General features: G+C 36.4%; 1 protein-coding gene across 1 annotated transcript; it reads right to left on the bottom strand.

Annotated features, from left to right (window-relative positions):
• Positions 1-2452: 2452 nt before the first annotated feature.
• LOC103945835 (clustered mitochondria protein) lies at positions 2453-16065 on the bottom strand. Its single transcript, XM_018647107.2, has 29 exons — positions 15907-16065; positions 15212-15433; positions 14471-14532; positions 14058-14247; positions 13843-13983; positions 13574-13730; positions 13270-13463; positions 12969-13070; positions 11946-12081; positions 11681-11809; positions 10662-11052; positions 9967-10071; positions 9736-9854; positions 9433-9541; positions 9259-9348; positions 8801-8941; positions 8557-8727; positions 8286-8372; positions 7067-7201; positions 6605-6760; positions 6108-6176; positions 5852-6010; positions 5339-5395; positions 5214-5254; positions 4988-5107; positions 4170-4479; positions 3925-4032; positions 3727-3798; positions 2453-3313 (listed from the first exon to the last, which is right to left on the bottom strand). Exons 2-29 carry the CDS (start codon positions 15417-15419, stop codon positions 2930-2932), a joined length of 4143 nt encoding a protein of 1380 aa, XP_018502623.2. The 5' UTR covers positions 15420-15433; positions 15907-16065; the 3' UTR covers positions 2453-2929.
• Between the last annotated feature and the right edge of the window lie 2394 nt (positions 16066-18459).

The following is an 18459-nucleotide window of genomic DNA, read 5'->3' as shown; positions in this document are numbered from 1 at the left end:
CTTTTATTTAAGTTTAGTTTGAAGTCAATCTCAATAGTAAATTTAGGTTAATTCGATCCTTGTTTGAACGACACTCTACTTATCACTATATTACTTGGACAATATTGTACACTTGCAAATTATCAACAACAACAATCCCAGTTAACTTTATAAAGAAACAAGTTGGATTAGGAATTGGTTTGTAAAAGTTAAGCTTCTGCTTCAAAGATTTGTCAACCTCTTCTTTTACTAAAAGCAGAGGAAAATGAGCAGAAAGAGAAATTTGATGCTACGTACTCATTATCTCTTTCCCGTAGTTACGCTCCATTTGTGAAGTAGAAATAATGGGATTTTCCAAGGATTGGTGTTTCTTATACTCGAATGAACAGTGAGCAAGCTGGGTTGGGGACTAGTTACTCGGGTTAAAATTTAAATCTTTACGTAGCTGCATCTCCAATACCTTTGATGTTGAGCCTCTCCTGAATCTGATGATAACCGACATTTAACTACAAAAGTTTTCTTTGTATCTCCTGGATATTTGTTCTAGTTTTATCCTTCATTTTTGATATTTTGGCTTGTGTAAATCCATGTTTGTTTTGCTTTTCAATTTAGTAATATCGATTGAAACTTTAATTTATAATCTCCACGCCATGTGATAGAACAAATTCATTTCTCAGTTGACTTACTGGTGATGTAAAACAGGGATCAAGACGAGGAACTCTTATTCGTTGGGTGATCAATATGTGCATTTCAATGTCAGCATTCCAACGTAAGTTATCCTGGTTCCAAACAACTTTTGTTAGTAGTCCGTTTTATATGACGTTCTAATGTTAACCTCTGTTTGACCATAATGAGCTATCGAAACACTGTTTTGTATATATAACTCGGAACTTGAGACTTGTAACTGTGCAGGAATCTGACTCAAAGGCAACGCAAATTAATTGAAGAGTTTGGCAAAGAAGAAGAGGGGGAATACGGTAAATGTGCAGCTGCGGGGGCATCTTGACGAGATCGGCATGGAGAGGGTTTCGTTGTTTAGATATAGCTGTAAGGACAAGGAACTTTCAAAAAAATTATTTCCGACCTAGAGAAATTTCAAATAGTAACTTTGAGCCGATCAACGGATAACAAATTACTTGCCTATAGGCTTAGGAGGAACTTTTCCGAACCTCACATTAAATTATATGGGGACAGGAGGAATCTTTTTTTTTGTCTATTACTTACACAAGATAAAGAGGAATCTTCTTTACATCACAATCAGCTCTTACTTGACAATCAGCCCTTACTTGACAATCAAATTATTCTAGATAAGATTCCTTACTTTCCAATACGTCAAATACTATTATACGATTCCTCATGTCTGCTTGTCACATCTTGTCTTATCACATTCCACCACGCTTCCGCATGCTTCAATCCCATCCATCATTAGGGCCAAAATTATTGTGGAGTGGGTTTTGAATTCTTACTGTTGGGAAGGATCAACAATGGAGACATCTAAAACACCCTAATCAAAATTATTTTGGAGTAGGTGACACCAAGTTGTTGTTTGGTGGGTCAGCCATAAAGTGTTGTTCATGTATCCGAAATTGTAAAAGATGAAGTTGGTGAGGCCTATATGCAGAAATTGGTCATGTTGATCTGTTGAGTGAATCTTTCACCACCACTAAATTACTAATCTAAACCAGCAAGTTTTCTCAGATTTCGACACGTGTTGAGTATTTCATTTGGGATAGTCATATGGCAGTTGCAGAGATAACAGACGCCTTCCTTAACCTGTTGGTGTTAGAAGACTCCAACTCCAATCAGCCAAAATGGAGTGAAAACAAGGTCATCATTCCCGTGACATGTCCTACGAATGATCCACTTTTAAAGACAAATTTAGTGCTTTATAAGCGCGGCGACAAGCCTAGTAAATAGTTTAGAATTTTTTTTCGTTAGACAAATATTCTTCTTGTTTCCTCAATTTTTTTGCTCATCGAGTGTAAATGGTTATCGATACTACCTATCAAGTTAGTTGTGTAGTTGACACAAGTCGTATATATGATCGGTGTTGATGGTGGTGGTTGTAGTGACGTTTAACAGTGGCAACGGTTATGGCTGTTGCTCGTGGTAAGGTGGTGCGGTGGAGGCCGAATGTGGTAGTAAGTGCGGTGGCAACAATGGGCATGTGGCCACGGCACAAGTGCGGCCATGTTAGCTTCTTCACCAAATTTGAGCTCCCTTGGGATCGAACATTACACTTAATGATAGACTTTAGACGAACTTATGAACTCCAATTTTCATGTTCTTTTTCTTAAACGAATCTAAATTTTTCAGTTTATAAATCCAAACAAGATGGTACACGTCAAATTAAACATTTTAAACATTCGTAAGCCTCAGAGTCCGAAAGCAATTTTAACAAGCATATGACGAACAAACAATTTGCAGTCGACCTTTGTCAAATTCAATTTATTCCATTTTCAAAGCACAGAAATAACCGAGGGAAGGCTGATTAATTCTTCAATTAGGAAAATAATCATGGCAGTTTTACATATAATACCTTGAAATGATACATTTATGTCGCAACTCCGTTCAAATAATACTTTAAACTTGACTAAATATAAAATAACGGAAAGTAAAAAAATGTCAAACTGAAATTTTCCATCCGTCAGTGTTAGGGCAAATTACAGTGAACCTACTCGCTCCAGTAGTTGCTCTTTTTTTTTGCCTGAATAAATCTGCAAGCCCGCGGTTATTATTCCAAAAAATTACAGGGAAAATCCACAACTTCCATGCACTAGTTTCTAATCCTCAAAACCGATGGAAAATATTGTTACCTCAAAAGACCAAAACCTCACAAAGAAAACCGACCTTGGTGTCGATCAACAAAACTCTGATGCACAATATTTCAAGATGCGGCTTTGGTTTTCGATTTCTGTTTCTTGCCGTCCAGTGTTGCTAAACCTTTGCCCTAGTCCAACTGGAGGCTGACCTTCCTGCTCCGTTGTTGATTGCTCTGTTTCACATCAGTTGAGCCATTTGCAGGATGACCATTGGCTTCCTTCACTCCATCAGTTTCTCCATTTTCCACTGCAACCGGTGGGATTGCACCTGAATTGATGATATCGAGTAACTGAGGAAGTGGAGGCACAGCTTGGATGGGAACACCGTGCGGGCGTATCAAGAGGCCCTTTGCTGCTGCCTTCTTCCTGACTTCAGCTGCTGCACGAGCAGCCCTCTCATCAACTCCCCGACCTCGTGGAAGGGTTTCACCAATTATTGCAGCATTAAGAGATTTGTTGGCGGAAGGGTTAGAGCTCCCAGACCCACCGGCTACGGCAGCAGATTGGAATGCCTGCATCAAGTCAGGATGGGCCAGACATGCAAAGTCGATTATTAATTGGAAATCGAGATTCTCGGTGTAAACTATACCCCAAACACAAATCAGCGTGGTTTGACAGTTTAAGATCACTGTCATGGAAACATTACACAATTCCCTCCATCTCACAGTTTTCTCTTATTCTTTTCTGACAAAAGATTCTGACAACACATTCGAAATATTTTATGTGCAGAAGCATTAGGAGACAAACTAGTTTTTTGGGCCATCTTTCACGGGAAATTAAAAAAATGAAAATATGTAGAGCAGAAATAGGAGAAATGAAACGATGAGGCCATGACTTAGGAAGCATACCTAAAAAACAAACCGCGAATTATCCTTCAATTGAACAAAATTCCAAATTTTTAAGCAAAAAGAAGCATCCAAACTACCTTCAAGATGTCAATTGCCTTTTGAGCCGAAGCAGCATTCAAAGCTTGACCTTTTTGCTTTTGTGCATTCATCTATTGGAAAGAAAAAAAATACCAAATATAGAAATCAGAAACAAATACTTCTAGTATATACATTATGCAATCACCCATCAATATCTATTCACTGTTGTGAGTTGCTAAAGGATGCCATCCATTTACCTGTAGCTCGCGCATCTTAAATGTCTTCATCCAGTTTTGAGAGTCACGTGTTCTAGAATCCTCCTCGCCCAATTGTTTGACTAGTATGTCATAAGTTTTCTTCTCATGCTGCCACACCAAATGTTATATAGTATGTTAATTGTACTCTAAAGTTGCCCAATGTATGGAATGAAATTGTTCTTTATCAAGTGAATATTACATTAGAAGGAAAACCACAAAAGTCACTATATTCTTCCACAACATACCTGGTGAGAGAGCTTGAAGGCACCCATACAATTAAATGCAATAGCAAGCGCGTGATAGCATACAGCAGTCTGGATGTGCTCCTCCCCTAGAAGCCTTTCATTTTTTTTCAGAGCCTCTTGCAAATATCGAAGAGCAGTGTCCATCTTCCCAAGATCCTGGTACATCATAGCGACATTAATGAAAGTTGCAGCAACATCAGGGTGATCTGGGCCCGATGACAAACTTAGCAGAAGCAATGCCCTTGACATGTGCCGTAGTGCAAGTTCTGTCTGGTTAAGTCCATGGTAGAAAAGAGCCATATTTCCATAGCTGCAGTAGCAAAGTTGCAAACACAAGGAGAGCATCAGATTCAGGAAAAGAGGAGTGAGAAATAGAGAGAATAATGTCATCCACGATATGCTTGTCTGAACACTGATACTACTATACAGGTTAAGAAAACATAAAAACACAAATAAACAAATTCATATTTGAGGAGAAAACAAACTTCTCATGCAAGATAAAAGAATTTTTAAATTGATTATGACACTACATCCACTATAAACATATAGGATGGGTACTTTCATACCTCACTGTAAATCAAGATATCAAAACACAACCAATCTCATCAAGTTCCAATATTAACACATCTTAAGAAAAATGTAGAGCGACAATCTTTATAGTAATCCTCAAAATAGCAACCGATTACGAATTTCAATAATTAACAGCTTGAGTTTATATACTGTCAGAAAATAAAAAGTAATAAGGAAAATTATATTGAAAATATCTATGCAACCACCATCTTAGCAACAGAAACAAGTATAAACACCAAATGCAATACCTGTGAGCAGTGTCAGGGTGGTCTAGGCCAAGGCAGCGTTCATTTATAATTAGTTCCTTATGCTGTTGCATTATGGCTCCAGCCATGTCTCCCGCATGATACAGAACCATGGCAAGATACCTGAAACTCAGCGCAGCAAACGCTTAGCTCAGATGTTATCAGCATCATGAATATCCAATTAGAAATATAAAAAATCTGCTGAACAGTATAAAGAGGTTATGCATACCGACAGCAGTTAGCAACCTCCCTATGCATTGGACCAGTAACCTGAAATCGCAAAAGGATATAATAGTGCTAGACATTGACGCACCGAGGAAAGTTTGAGAAAACAACCCAAATAATATTACTTACCTGCTGAAGTATTGAAAATGCCTCGGTAAATAATGTGTACGCTTCACTTAACATTCCCTAGAAGGAAAACAAAAATGCACGGTAAATAATTAAACCACATTAGCATTGGAACATGATGTTGACAACAATTAACTGATAGTAGATCTTTATAGATTCTTCTGGTGAACAATTCCAAATTAATAAAAATCCTACCAACATAAAGTTGAAAAGCATATATTTCAGAAAATTGCAGGAAAGATATTTCTTTTCATGGTAAATGCAGCATCTTTATATTTTAATATAAGGACCATATGCCATTTTAGATTCATGGTAGATATCCCAGAACTAGAACATGCACAAATATAAGCCCTGAAATTCTTCATTATATTCTAATATAAGTTTTTAAGTCAGTCGTGTTCATCTTTGAGAATTAGCTCTAACTTCAAGGTTCCCACAGAAAATTATATTCTGGTCGATACGTTTCCTTCACATCTGGAATCTGATGCTATAGTGACACCGCAATAAAGTGCATACCTCGGCCAGTTGGATCTTTCCTGTTTCCACAAGATCCTTAGCTTCTGAACAGACAGGAACTGAATGTTTCACTACAGGTTGAAGATTTAAGATATCTGACATTTGGAAAGGTGCTGCAGAATTAAGATCATATCTGCGAGCTGCTATTGTAATGCCCACCTGCAAAATGAAATCAAAGTCGAGTTGTTGGCCATTTAGAAGTTCAATTGATATTGGAATTGGAACAAAGATAACGTATAACGGAATCTAGAGTTACCTTTTGGCAAAGATTACGTATAACAGAATCTTTCTTTACACGCATCCTAGCATCCTCCGGCAGCTCAAACTATCAACAATGGGAAACTAGGTAAAAAAAAAATATAATGATACACACCACTCAAAGGTATCATATGAGGATCAAATAATAAACATGAAGATCCACCATCCATAAGTCCATTAACTTCTACAGCTCAGGAAATGGCAAAACGCCATGAAACAACAGGGAAAAATGTTCCATGCCACAAATGATATGTTACTGGAAATAAAATCACCAGCAAGATCCCCATGAAGTGTACATATTTTTCAAAAAAATGTAAACTGTCGAAGAGGAGGGTGCAGAAGCAGATAAACTCGAGCAACTGGGCAACCAAAAGAAAATTCAAGAAAATGCAAATTCCTTATGCCAAAATTTTCATTTTTTGGAACATCCACCAAAAGGTTATTAAAGAAAATCTAATTTCTCCAGAAGAAACCAATATTATTGATAATTAATACCTGATATTTGAGTTTTGCAAATTCTTGAATGTCGGACCATAGAGTTTCTGAGCTAGCAAGCATAAATGAGGATCGACTCTTTCTAGCAGATACTCCATCCTTCAATTTTCCTTGTCCCTTAGACGATTTTCTTGGAGATTGCTGTCCTGTTTGTTCCTGAAGATAAAAAGGAACTTGAAGTCACAAATCCTGCTCAACATTTGTCAATTAGTAGATGAAATTTTCTCTGGTTTACTTGGTACAACTTTGTGATTCTCCAAAAGTACATATTAATATTCAAAATGCATATAGTTTCAATTTCCGATTGCAGGTTCTCAGATGAGCATTAAGTGATGACAGAGATAAAAATTTAGCTGAGAACAGCCATGAAGTTGTACAAAGAAGCTATAACTTGTAACTAAGAAAAAATTTTGACACAAATTTTTTTCAATAAGTTGGTACTGTTAATTCTACAAGACTTACCTTTTTGGGCGTTCTAGACTGCATATTATTAGCAGCAACTTTTGAGCCAACGGCTTGACAGCTTCCAAAGAAACAGTTGAAGAAATGGGTGATTGCGGGCCCAATATCATGATCATTTGTTTCTCTCAAGGCATCCTGCAGAACAGGAAATGAAAACTATGAACCACTTTCAACCAAACATCGATGACCTCATTGTTTTTACTTTTTACAATTACTGGACAATAATTATGAAAGTCAAAAGGATGGAACTAAAATGATATTTAACACCTATGATATATATAACCCATCCAAGTCAACTGTTTCCCAATCAAGTCCTTGGACCAAAATAATAGCGTCAAAGTACAAATTGGCACATTACATAACAAGCAACAAGGTCTCGCACAAATTGATATTTTTCAGTGGATGTCCCTGAATATAGGAGCTCAATTCAATCATGAAAAGCTACAGTTCAAATTGAAGTAAAATAAATGTACAAACTGCTTTGCAGGAAAGCATATCTGACGCATAAAAATTCCAAAACTGTAACAGCTAAATGGATGCTGTTTTAATCATCAGACAGGAAACTTGCAAGGATATTTCTTTGCCAAATCTGTCTATGTATGTATTAAGCAACAAATCAAAATGCACAAACTATCCGTTTATAACTCAGCATAAGTCCAAATAAAATATATCACACTACTGAAGTTCCTTATGGGACAAGGTCTCCGCCATTAAAGTATCTAAGTCACATGCATTATGATTTGCATTCTCAACTGCAACCCGAATCAAATTGCTTAGTGTATAACTACAACAAAGGTTTTATGGCAGTAACATGCTGTAAGATGCCACATTTCCAGGTCCTCAACAGGATAATTTTCACTTACAAAATAGTAAGGAATATCATAACATGAAAACGAGCAGACATTTACAGCTTAAGCATTGGTCCCAAAAAAAATATATCACATTACGGGAGTACCCGAGAGGTCAAGTTCCCCACTCCTATAGTATCTAAGTCACGTAGGCATCATTGGTCTGCACTCGAAATTAAAATCTGACATCATAGGAGTTGTGTCCCTCCTAGGGAACGGAATCAAATAAGTTAGTTTATGACTAGATTTTACGGCAATAACACACTGTAATGTGCCACATTTCCCAGTACCAATAGGACAACATCTCAGTTTTTATAAAATAAAAAGAATGAGATAATATGAGATCAAGCAGACAAGGAAATGCCTCTCACCTTGAGAATGTGCTTAGCAGATCTAACCACTATCTCATTGGAGCAAAGATCCCAAAGATGAGGTAAATGTCTGGTCCCCTCAGCCACCTGTTCAAATAAGCCAAAAGGCGTCAAACACACTATCCCAATCACATAACGATAGATTCAGTCATCCTTGCACATTACATTTTATGCAAAACCTTCAAAGGAAAAGAAAAAGTATGATTTCCACAGTTTCTATCCACCAATACTTACAATAGTTAGAAGTATTAATTAAAACAATAATGCTTACTTTTCCAATATAGCGAACATTAATTCCATGAGCATGGAGTGCTTCAGTTAGCGTCTGCCCGTCCATGGGTGATACTTCAAGCGTGCAGAGGTCTTGTATAAATTTTGGAAGCACAACATCTGTAAGATACAAACTGGCTTTCCTCACATTTCCTTCATCTTCTGCTATCTCCTGGAAAAAGGAAAACAAATAAATGGATACATGTTCAAACTCCCTGAAAAAAATTACAAAATCAAAAAAATACCTCCTCATTTCCAGCCAACTTAAACTCGGTGAAGACATTAGGGTTGAAAAGAATTTCTTCACATGGATCAGAGCTTTCAGTGGATGGAGGTGGAGATGCAATTTCTTGTGCGTCTGTGGCATTCCCTTCTTCCGTTATGGCCTGTGAAGAGCAAGCCAAAGAGCCACATCACCAAAATTACTTGAAGCTCATTGGGAAAATGGATAAAAAAAAAAATTGTATACTGTCTGTGCCTAACAGATGAAAAGTGTACCTTTAACACTATTAACAATTTAACATACTATAGGAATTATTACCAGCTCCAAAACAAAAAATTAAAAACCACCTTTCCCATCAAATAGAAACCAATTAGACATAAAAAGTCAACATTAGTAACATACTGAAAATGCAGAAACAAGTAACAAAAATTGCAATGTTCATAAACTCTATAAACCGCAGTTGAAGTAGCTAAATTTTACCTGCTTAGCATCAGTGATGACTGAAGAATCAGTGGTGACAGGACCTTCTCCATCTTTAGACTTAGATTTTGATTTCTCTGCAGCTTGGGCCTTCTCCCAATACACAAAAGGCTCATATTAGAAATTTATGAAACAAATTCAAATATAGTACTAATATAAGGTATTATATCTTACCTGGCAATAGGCAGTAATTAATTCCAGCCTCAAGATACAAAATCTGGACCCAGGTCCAGTGCAGTTTGAATCACGAGGAGTCACTCTCATCAAGTCGAGGAGATAATGCCTGAAGTAGGTAACACAGTTAAAACGTGTGTACTGAATACTGAGTTAGATATATACGAATGTAAATCCTTGATTAAATAATTAAATATTCAACTTATAGAAAGAGATTTTTTGGAGGAAACTATCAACACAGGGCTATGAGAAGTCAACTATCACATATAAGAATCCAAGCTTATGAGGGAAAAAGAAATTTACCTGTCATCACTACCAACAATACCCTTGCATTCCACCGGTGCAGCCAATCTGAAATCATTTCCAGATCCATCAAGGACTGTGTGCTCTTTAAGATGAAGGCGCTTAGCAGCTTCCAGCACCTAAACATAAGAAAATCTTAGAAATTGCACAATAAAGTCTTGTTTTAAAAAGAAAGAAAGAAGTTTTAACATTTGGCAGCAGAATATAATATGCGAAGCTTCAAATCCTCACCTTGGAATGGAACTCTTCATTCCAGCATATTTTCTTGCCATTATCAACAGAACCATATAGAAGAGAGTCTGATTTATCCCCTTGAAGAATGCCCGGTAAAACACTCTGGTGCCAATGAGTTAGAGATAGAACAAGGAGAGAGCAATCAGATAGCAAAAATAATGTTCCTTATTAAAAAACAAAAACAAAAAGTACAATAATATCTAAAGCAAGCATGCCAACTTATTAGAAAATGAACAAAAAAACAATTGATGATTTTTGTTGTGAATGAAAGCATCAATCAAGTTCAGTATTAGAAGGGCAACTTCAACTATAACTACTTTTTCAATGGTTGTGGCTTTCAAAAAGCCTAAAGATGGATTTTAGTAGCAATAGCAATCTCATGATATATAATACAATTAAAATTAATAAGAAATGGAACAGACACATTCATATGCACATGTTTTTGTTGTTGGGGGGGGGGGGGGGGGGGCGGAGGGGGAGGGGGAGGGGGAGGGGGAGGAGAGGGGGGGGAGGGTTTTGTAGCCAGAGTACGAGAGAGAAGTTCAGGCTCTAATAGAAAATTTTCTTCCAAAAAACAAGACCGTTGTAACTTTGTCATTATAGCACAAGAAAACCTATAGCCTTAAGAAAACCAATTTCTGTAGGAGTAAAAAAGTTACTATGCATAGAAGGAACATCAGATTCAAGCACACCTGAGCTACTACTCTATGCCCCCTGTAATCGATTATGGCCATAGCAAGATTATAAAGTCCAGAGACATCAGCTTCCTGGTACGCCTTGGTGCCTTTCAAATCATTATTTGCAGAAGCATAAGTAGCCTGCTCGGTTTCACCCAATTGCGTCTCGGCAGAAACATCAGGGGAGGATTCTGTGGCATCATCGATTGTACTTGATCCTTTGCATTTTTCTCTATTGGGAATTGCACTCTCTCCATGCAACAAATTGTCAGTAGCCTTCTCAGAAGAACTGTGTACAGAAGCAGTGCCCCCTATCTTTGGACTTGAATCTGACGCACGTTTCTTAGACAGCTGCTCAAGGTCCGCATCAACCGCAAAACTGAAGAATATATTATTGTGAACATACCTAGAGCCAAAGAGACCAAAATCTTATATCAATTCAATGAATCTATTATCAAAATACACATGCACTCGTCATGAAAATCGAAGTTACAACCATATGCTTAAGAAATATATTTCCTGGAAAGTACATGAGTACCAAAATTTATCAAAACAAGCATGTCTAATATATAAAGATTACTTAAAGCAGAGCCCCAAAGTTCAAATTCAACGCAGAATCCCTCAAATGGAAATGATGTGCTGATACATCATATTTGCTAATTAGAGTTATAGTAAAAGTGAATAATGTTACATGTATGCATATGCACAAACCAAATAAGTATAACATATTGACAATAGCAGCAGAATTACGGTACAGTGGGATCTAATTAACCTATGCAGCTAAAAAAAATTATTTCAATAGAAGGCAATTTAGGTAGCTAGCATACTGAGGAGCTGTGACATTGTTTTTACAGAGTTATAACAACAACAACAAAGCCTTATCCCACTATGTGGGGTCGGCTATATGAATCTTAGAACGCCACTGCGCTCGGTTTTGTGTCATATACTCCGTAGACATAACATCCTAACTGAAAGTCTTCAGGGATAACATGTATTAAAAAAAACAAAGGTAATCCATTTCAGGTCAGACTAACATGTGGAAGCACTCTGGATCAGTTGGGTTTATAGGAGGTATGCATCTACTAATAACTCCAATAGCACCACTAATAGCTGCATCAACAAAGTCTGAAGTCACTTTGTATAGAGCCCTATCCCGCAAAATTCTGCAAAATATGGACTTTATGAGAGATAAAGACACAATACAAAACACAAAACTTTGAGTGACAAATAATTATCAGAAAATTATGAAGGTCATACATAACTAAATTAGAAGCCCCTTTCATCAATGGAAATCATTACCTTTCCTGAGGAGTTGTATGTGGAAATTCCCTACAAGATTGCAACTCCTCATTCCAATCCCTTTGCATGCCAATTAGCTCACTGCCGTACGAAAGAGTAAGGGCATCCTCTGCTCTAGCTGCATCACGCTTGTGATCTGACAATAGAAGATCCCTTAAAATGAATTTATATGTAAAGATAAAACACACCATCAAGGAAACTCAGAAAACCAACTTCTTTCTGTCTGTAATGGTGTTATAAGTAACAAATACAAAAACACGACAACTCTTAGAAAACAACAACTCCCTAAAATTATAAGTTTCAATAGTCCAAATATTGAAACAAGAACATTAAACACAAAAACTGAATGATTTACATGTATTACGGTTAAACATTCCTACTTAATGATTATTATGAAATTCCTTGTCATTTGTGGATTATTCGTAGCCACAAAAGACATGGAAAAAAAAGAAAGAAAAATACAGGTCAAGCTAAAGGATCCAGTCAAAGAAAACATACAGGTTAAGCTAAACTTTACAAGCATTTAAGACTAAACAATAAACAGTTGTAACATCATAACAAGGTATCATTGAATGGATGAGATTGATTCCTTCAAAATCCACAAATTGAACAAACAAGATTATGACTGAGAATTTGTTAAACTCTAAACTCAAGGCAAAGTCAGATATACTGCCAGCTTAAAAACAACAAGAAACAATTATCATGCTCAAGTATCATAACAAGGCAGGCTTCACATCCATTATACACTAAACCAACACTAAGAGTTAAACTTAAAGTTGTTATAATTTATTCCCTTTATATTTAAGGGAAGAAATAATATTCAGTAATCAGATTGAACATGAAATTTGCATCAAAGTAATCTTTATCAGTAGCAGAAATGCCTGAAGAGGCAACCAGCCAATTGGCCAGACTACCAAACATGCTAAATATGAGATAAGAGTTTGCCCAAGCAAAGCAAAACTTTCTACAACCAGAAGATCCTCCCTTTGAAATAAAATTCGAGTGCAATTAAGTTCAACTAACCTGGAACTGGATATAACCCTAGCCATGAATTTGGTGGCAACAAAGACTGAACATTTTCAAAAGGATGTGCAGATGCCCTCCGCTCCAAAATTTCACGAAAAGCTTCAAATGGGAAACAATAGAAGATAATTAATAAAACCTCTGTACGGTTCAAAATTTTAGAAGAAACAATAAACAATTTCATGAAAAAGCTTCAAATAGGAAACAATAGAAGATAATTAACAAACCTCTGTATGCTTCAAAATTTTAAAGGAAACAATAAACTAATACAGGTAAATAAGGTATAAACCATTTATAGTACCTTTTTTGAACTTAGAGCTAACATTTTGCAAAAGTCCAACAAGTGTGGTTGCTTCCCAATTACTTTTACTTGGCTTAGGGTCAAGAGTGTTCCCCATGCTCGAATTGACATAGAACATTTTTGTAGTCCCAGTAATACAGTGTTTATTGCCCTCCAATGTTACTATATCCAAATAAATCAAATCCCCAACAAGCCTGGCAACAAAAAGGCCAAACAGTACATAGTTAAGACATTTTACAGGGGGAAAATACATTATTTTTATGTTTTCAGATGCAAGTAAGAGATTAGAGATGTCATGGTTCACCTTCTATAGCTTGGCGGAGGATTGAAGGATGAAAACACAATACTCTCCACACATTTTATCTCTTTTGAGGGTGAAGATAGCAAATTGCTCAATGAACCAGCAACATCCTCCATAAAACCCAAACCATCAAGCCCTGGGACCTCAGTTTTCACAGTATCTAGATCACAGAAAATTAAAGGAGTGCCTAGTTAAAGCACTTCAAAATGTCGATAAAAGGTAAGATAAATGAGAAGATTATGGATTCATGTTAAATTAACTATATCTCAAACCTCCAGGGCTCGCCACTTTGTTTTGTGCTGTCTCATACTGTAATGCAAGTGACGTTGATAGTGATGCATGAAGTGTAGAAAGGGAAAGCAATTCTCTCGTACGATGAACATGAGCCCTTATAGATCTATCATCGTATAAAGCTGCCAAAAAGATATTTAAATTAGATACCTTTTTTAAGAATTTATAAGCCCAAAGCAACAGAGATTTAGTATACCAGGAACCATCTCCAAGGAGCAACCACCAACGGTAATATCAGCAACTTCGGAAATTTCATTAAAGTCTTCCAAATGATGAGTGGAGCCATCCTTTGTGTGTAGCAATAAGTCATAACATGTGAAGAAACATGTCTCTGGCGCATCAAGCAGAAATTGTCTTATATCCATAACAGAGTCTCCTGGGTTCAACTGGAAATTATAATGGATATGGTCAAACAAATGTGACAGTGGAAGGACGCAAATATCTAACTAGAAGACATAGACATCTCAATTTCTGTAGTTAAACTATTAGATGTGTCAACTAACATATGAGAACAGGTGCTCAAATTGCATTAGCTTTTGATTTTGCAGCCAATTAAATAATTAGTGATATTAATAGGCTAATAGCAATATATGATCAAAACTAACTCACTTGTAGCTCAAGCTTCTCAGCACTTTGTGTCTTGACAGAAACTGGATACAGATGAAGGTCACCTGCACTCTCACAGACAAGGATTATCAAAATGAGATAGACAGCTGTTCTATAACCAAATGAGAAAACTAAGGTGCTGCTAATATAAAAGACATATATACAAACTGCTGTTGAAGGAAAATAAGCTGGACAGACAAGCTTTATGAGCATTCAATCATGACCTACTACTGTGAAGAAATACAGCCATTATTTGCACAAAACTAAGGGAATCCAGCAAAAGTGATGCATTGGAATTGCCTCTAAAGAAGTGTCAAACATGAACATACATCCAGATATCCTTTGTTGAACAAAAAAAAGGCTCAACACATATAAGGTTTATCATCAAAAATTTCAGGGCATCGCTAAAATCCTGTGTCAGAGAAAAGTTCTTTTCTATGACACCAATGCAACAACAAAATGAGACACTTGTCATTTACCTAGAAATGTAACTATTTTTCTACCTTATCTAAATTATCTAGGCAACCATGATTAGAGTATACAAGTACCTGCACACATGTGAGTTTATGTATGTTGGCATCTACATTGCTTCTCATTGCCTTCATGTGGTAAAATTTTTGTTCCATTGAAAAGGAAATAGGACATTTTAAAGATTTGAGAAAATGTTGAATATGGGAATGGCATATCAACTAGAAGTTTTCCCCAGAAATAAATATTTGAAAGCCCATAATACTAAAAATTCACCTTGCTTAGGTTGGCTGGTTGAACTTTCGGTTTCAGACTCCTTTACCACCAGACTGGCATCAGTTAATTCCTCCACAGCTGGAACACCATTGTCTTCAGCTTTAACGGGCTCTGAAGCGCTTGAGTTATCTTTCACAGGAGCATCAGATGGGACCACAGGATTGATCGCCCCTCTACGGTTCTTCCCTTTATTCGACTTTCCAGCCATTGTCACCCCCTATTCTGCAGATATTGTCAAAACGCCCAAGTCATAAGCACCCTATTTTCATAAGCAATAGCGAGAAAGTACTCCTACTGTTTTGCCTTTATATTGCTTTTATACATTTCTCATATAAATACCCAATTCGAAAACATGGAAAGCCTCCATCTTTCCTACTAATTAAAAAAATGCATACGGACTCGAACAAAGATAAAGGGGAATAAATAATTAATGTGCATAAACAATTGATCCTTTTGGCTGCCAAGAAATTGATAGAAAATGAAAACAATCAAAAATTCAACCTTCCAGTTTCTTCATTTTGCAAACAATTTAAAGAAAGGTAACATATAACTTTCAATCAAATGAACCAACAACAACTGTTCATTCATTCCCTATGAATCAAGCTTTCATTCCCATGCGTCTATTTTCTCGGGAATCAAACGGAAGATTAAGAGAAAGCAAACGGATAGAATAAGAGTGAGTACAAATATATTACCTGCAACTGTGTAACGATTATATAAATATATATCTCTGTGCGGAGAGATGGTAGACGTCGGCAGCAGGGTTTTAGGAGGGCTAGAGCGAGGCTGGGGAGTGAGAGGCGGCGAAGTCTCTCTTTATGTGAGAGAGTATGGAGATGATTCTTAATAACTTGGCTTAACAACTTGGCGATCCATTGGGTTGGGCTTTTCGTATTTATTTCGATTTTTATGGCTGTAAAACTATTTTTTATAACTATTTTTACTTTTTAACAAATTTATATGGATGCTTTCTCACTTTCTTTCCCATTTTTGTATACAATTCCACCTAACTATTAACAAAAAAAGACAAACATGGATTGGATAAAACATAAAAAAGTTGGTAAACCTGGCTTTCCACGACTAGCCTCTCTCTACCGTTCTATACGAAAGAGAAGCATTTTCTTATTACATTAAAATTGTGAAATCTTGTCCCCACATTTCACTCTCATATTTTCAATAATTTATTGTTATTTTCGTTAAAATTTGTATTTTTGGTTAGCTAGTTAAAGTTTGATTTTCGTAGTTAAAAATAATAATTTGTAGACCTAATGGGCCACAATTATAAATTTTTTATAGAGCTCGATTCTACAAGTACGTAGGTGAAAACCGCTCGTAAGATAAAGTTATAACGAATGAGTTATTAACAAGCAAGGGTAAGGGCAAAATAGTAATCTTCACTTATCTCTATATATATCAGGCTCATAGATGTTGGACCCAACTCTCATTTCTTGGAAAACTGAACCCGTATACGCTGACTTTAATTGGCGATGAGACCCGATTTTCTACATATTCTAGACTCCGACAAAGGTATAACATCTCGTCCTTATGATGAGATTTACATTTTGGTATAATTTGACTTTGTTTTGGAATTCGCAGAAATCCGACAAAGGCTTTTGCCGTTGATCACCATGTACAACAGCACGTGAGGGCGGCGTTGGGCAGTGACCTAGTGCAGCGTCTCAAAGCTAATTTCGATGCTCTAAATTCAATTTCAATATATGTTTGTCGAGATTCGAATCGGTGAACGTGTTGTATCAATAGTAAGCTAAGTAATATTTGTACACTTTGATAGGTGTTGGAGGAGATATAATTTTTTTTCTATTAGCGTGCTTTCGAGATTGCAATTGTTTTGGAACTTTATTAGAATTATTTCTTAGAACTAGTAGATAACAAAATTCCTTGTGATGTGCTTATGTGTGATTAGATACTTGCTTTCTATTTGTAATTGATAATGTGTGTGACGAATATGTAGATTAAGCTTGATTGATGTATGATGTGCATTGATGAGACTGCATCATGTAGCAATGTGATACATGAAGGTCCTGCTTAGTAAATCAGCGATGGAGGACTATAAGCATTTTAGGGGTATCATGCTTGGTAAATATGTGACGAGGATCACTGCCAACTTAATGTTACAATGAGTGGTTGTGGACCTTGTGGTTGATAAATCCGCGATGAGCAACAACCTCCTAAATAGGATTCCATTGAATTGGTATAGAATTCTACTTTTACATTGTCCCTTTGAGTTGGTCAGGAACCTTATTTTTTACGGATTCCATTGAGTCGGTCGAGAATCATACTTTTTATATGGTTCTGTTGAATTGGTCCAAAACCATGCATCATATAGATTCTATTGAGTTGGTATGGAATCCTACTTCTTATAACTTTGAGTTGGTCTGTAACTCCATCGTTTGGATTCCATTAAGTGGTTTTGGAATCTCACTTCCGACCTAGTTCCATTGAGTGGTTTTAGAACCTTCTAATCAGTTTGGTGGTTCTGGAATTGAGTTGTTTTAGGACTTTATGTTTTCCTCCCAGATGGTTCCATGAAAGATTCTGGAACCTATAAAATGTAGACTTGAGCTTAACTAAACCACCCTAGGTCATATGTGTATAGAAAGACGAGTCATGATGTGTTAGCATTAAAAAACTCGTGATAATGAATAATTATATAGGTTTTTAATGTTTAAGTAATGATTAAATGATGTGTTAGCCATTTAGTACTATAATTTAGTGGTATTCCCCTTCACTTGTAAGTGAGAGGTCTTAGGTTCGATGTTGTTTAAATGCAAATTTGAACCACATTATTGCTAGCCCATTGTAAATCTAAGCCCACCCATTCTCTTAGTGTAGTTAATATCATGTGTTGAAAAAAAAAAAGTAATGATTATAAGGGTAGTTTTGTCTTTTTAAGAATGATGTGTAAGTGAAATAAAATCTTGGGGTTAGCGCAATTTTTTAAACCTAAAGAGGTTTTGTGAAAACTAGACAAATTTCAAGGAATGTTAGTGTGACCTTGTGATGAGGAGGTGTCCAAAGAAGTATGGTGTTTGGTGAGTCCGAATCCTCGCCAGATCTTCTTTGTGAGAATTATGATGATTTCTGAATTGTATTAATTCATCGTATATTGTACGGGTTGGGTGACCACATTTTGGCAGTAAAGCATAATTAAGACGTTCAAATTACACGAGACGTGTTTGGACTATGTGGTTTGTAAATCTCGAGCCAGCCCAATCATTCTATTGGGC

Source organism: the organism of the source record quoted next, unplaced genomic scaffold, assembly GCF_019419815.1.
Source record: "Pyrus x bretschneideri cultivar Hongxiangsu unplaced genomic scaffold, Pyrus_bretschneideri_v1 Contig24, whole genome shotgun sequence".
NCBI classification, from domain to species: domain Eukaryota; kingdom Viridiplantae; phylum Streptophyta; class Magnoliopsida; order Rosales; family Rosaceae; genus Pyrus; species Pyrus x bretschneideri.
The sequence above is the reverse complement of the archived record's forward strand: the minus strand, read 5'-3'. Positions and strand labels throughout refer to the sequence as shown.

Bases quoted from the DNA above. Each gene is read 5' to 3' on its own strand.
- LOC103945835 (XM_018647107.2), bottom strand. From the start codon at position 15,419: ATGGCTGGAAAGTCGAATAAAGGGAAGAACCGTAGAGGGGCGATCAAT. The intron at 13,464-13,573 runs GTGAACCATGAC...TTTTGTTGCCAG, and splicing joins CCTCCGCCAAGCTATAGAAG to GCTTGTTGGGGATTTGATTT. The intron at 6,761-7,066 runs GTAAGTCTTGTA...TTTTATCTTCAG, and splicing joins AGTCTAGAACGCCCAAAAAG to GAACAAACAGGACAGCAATC.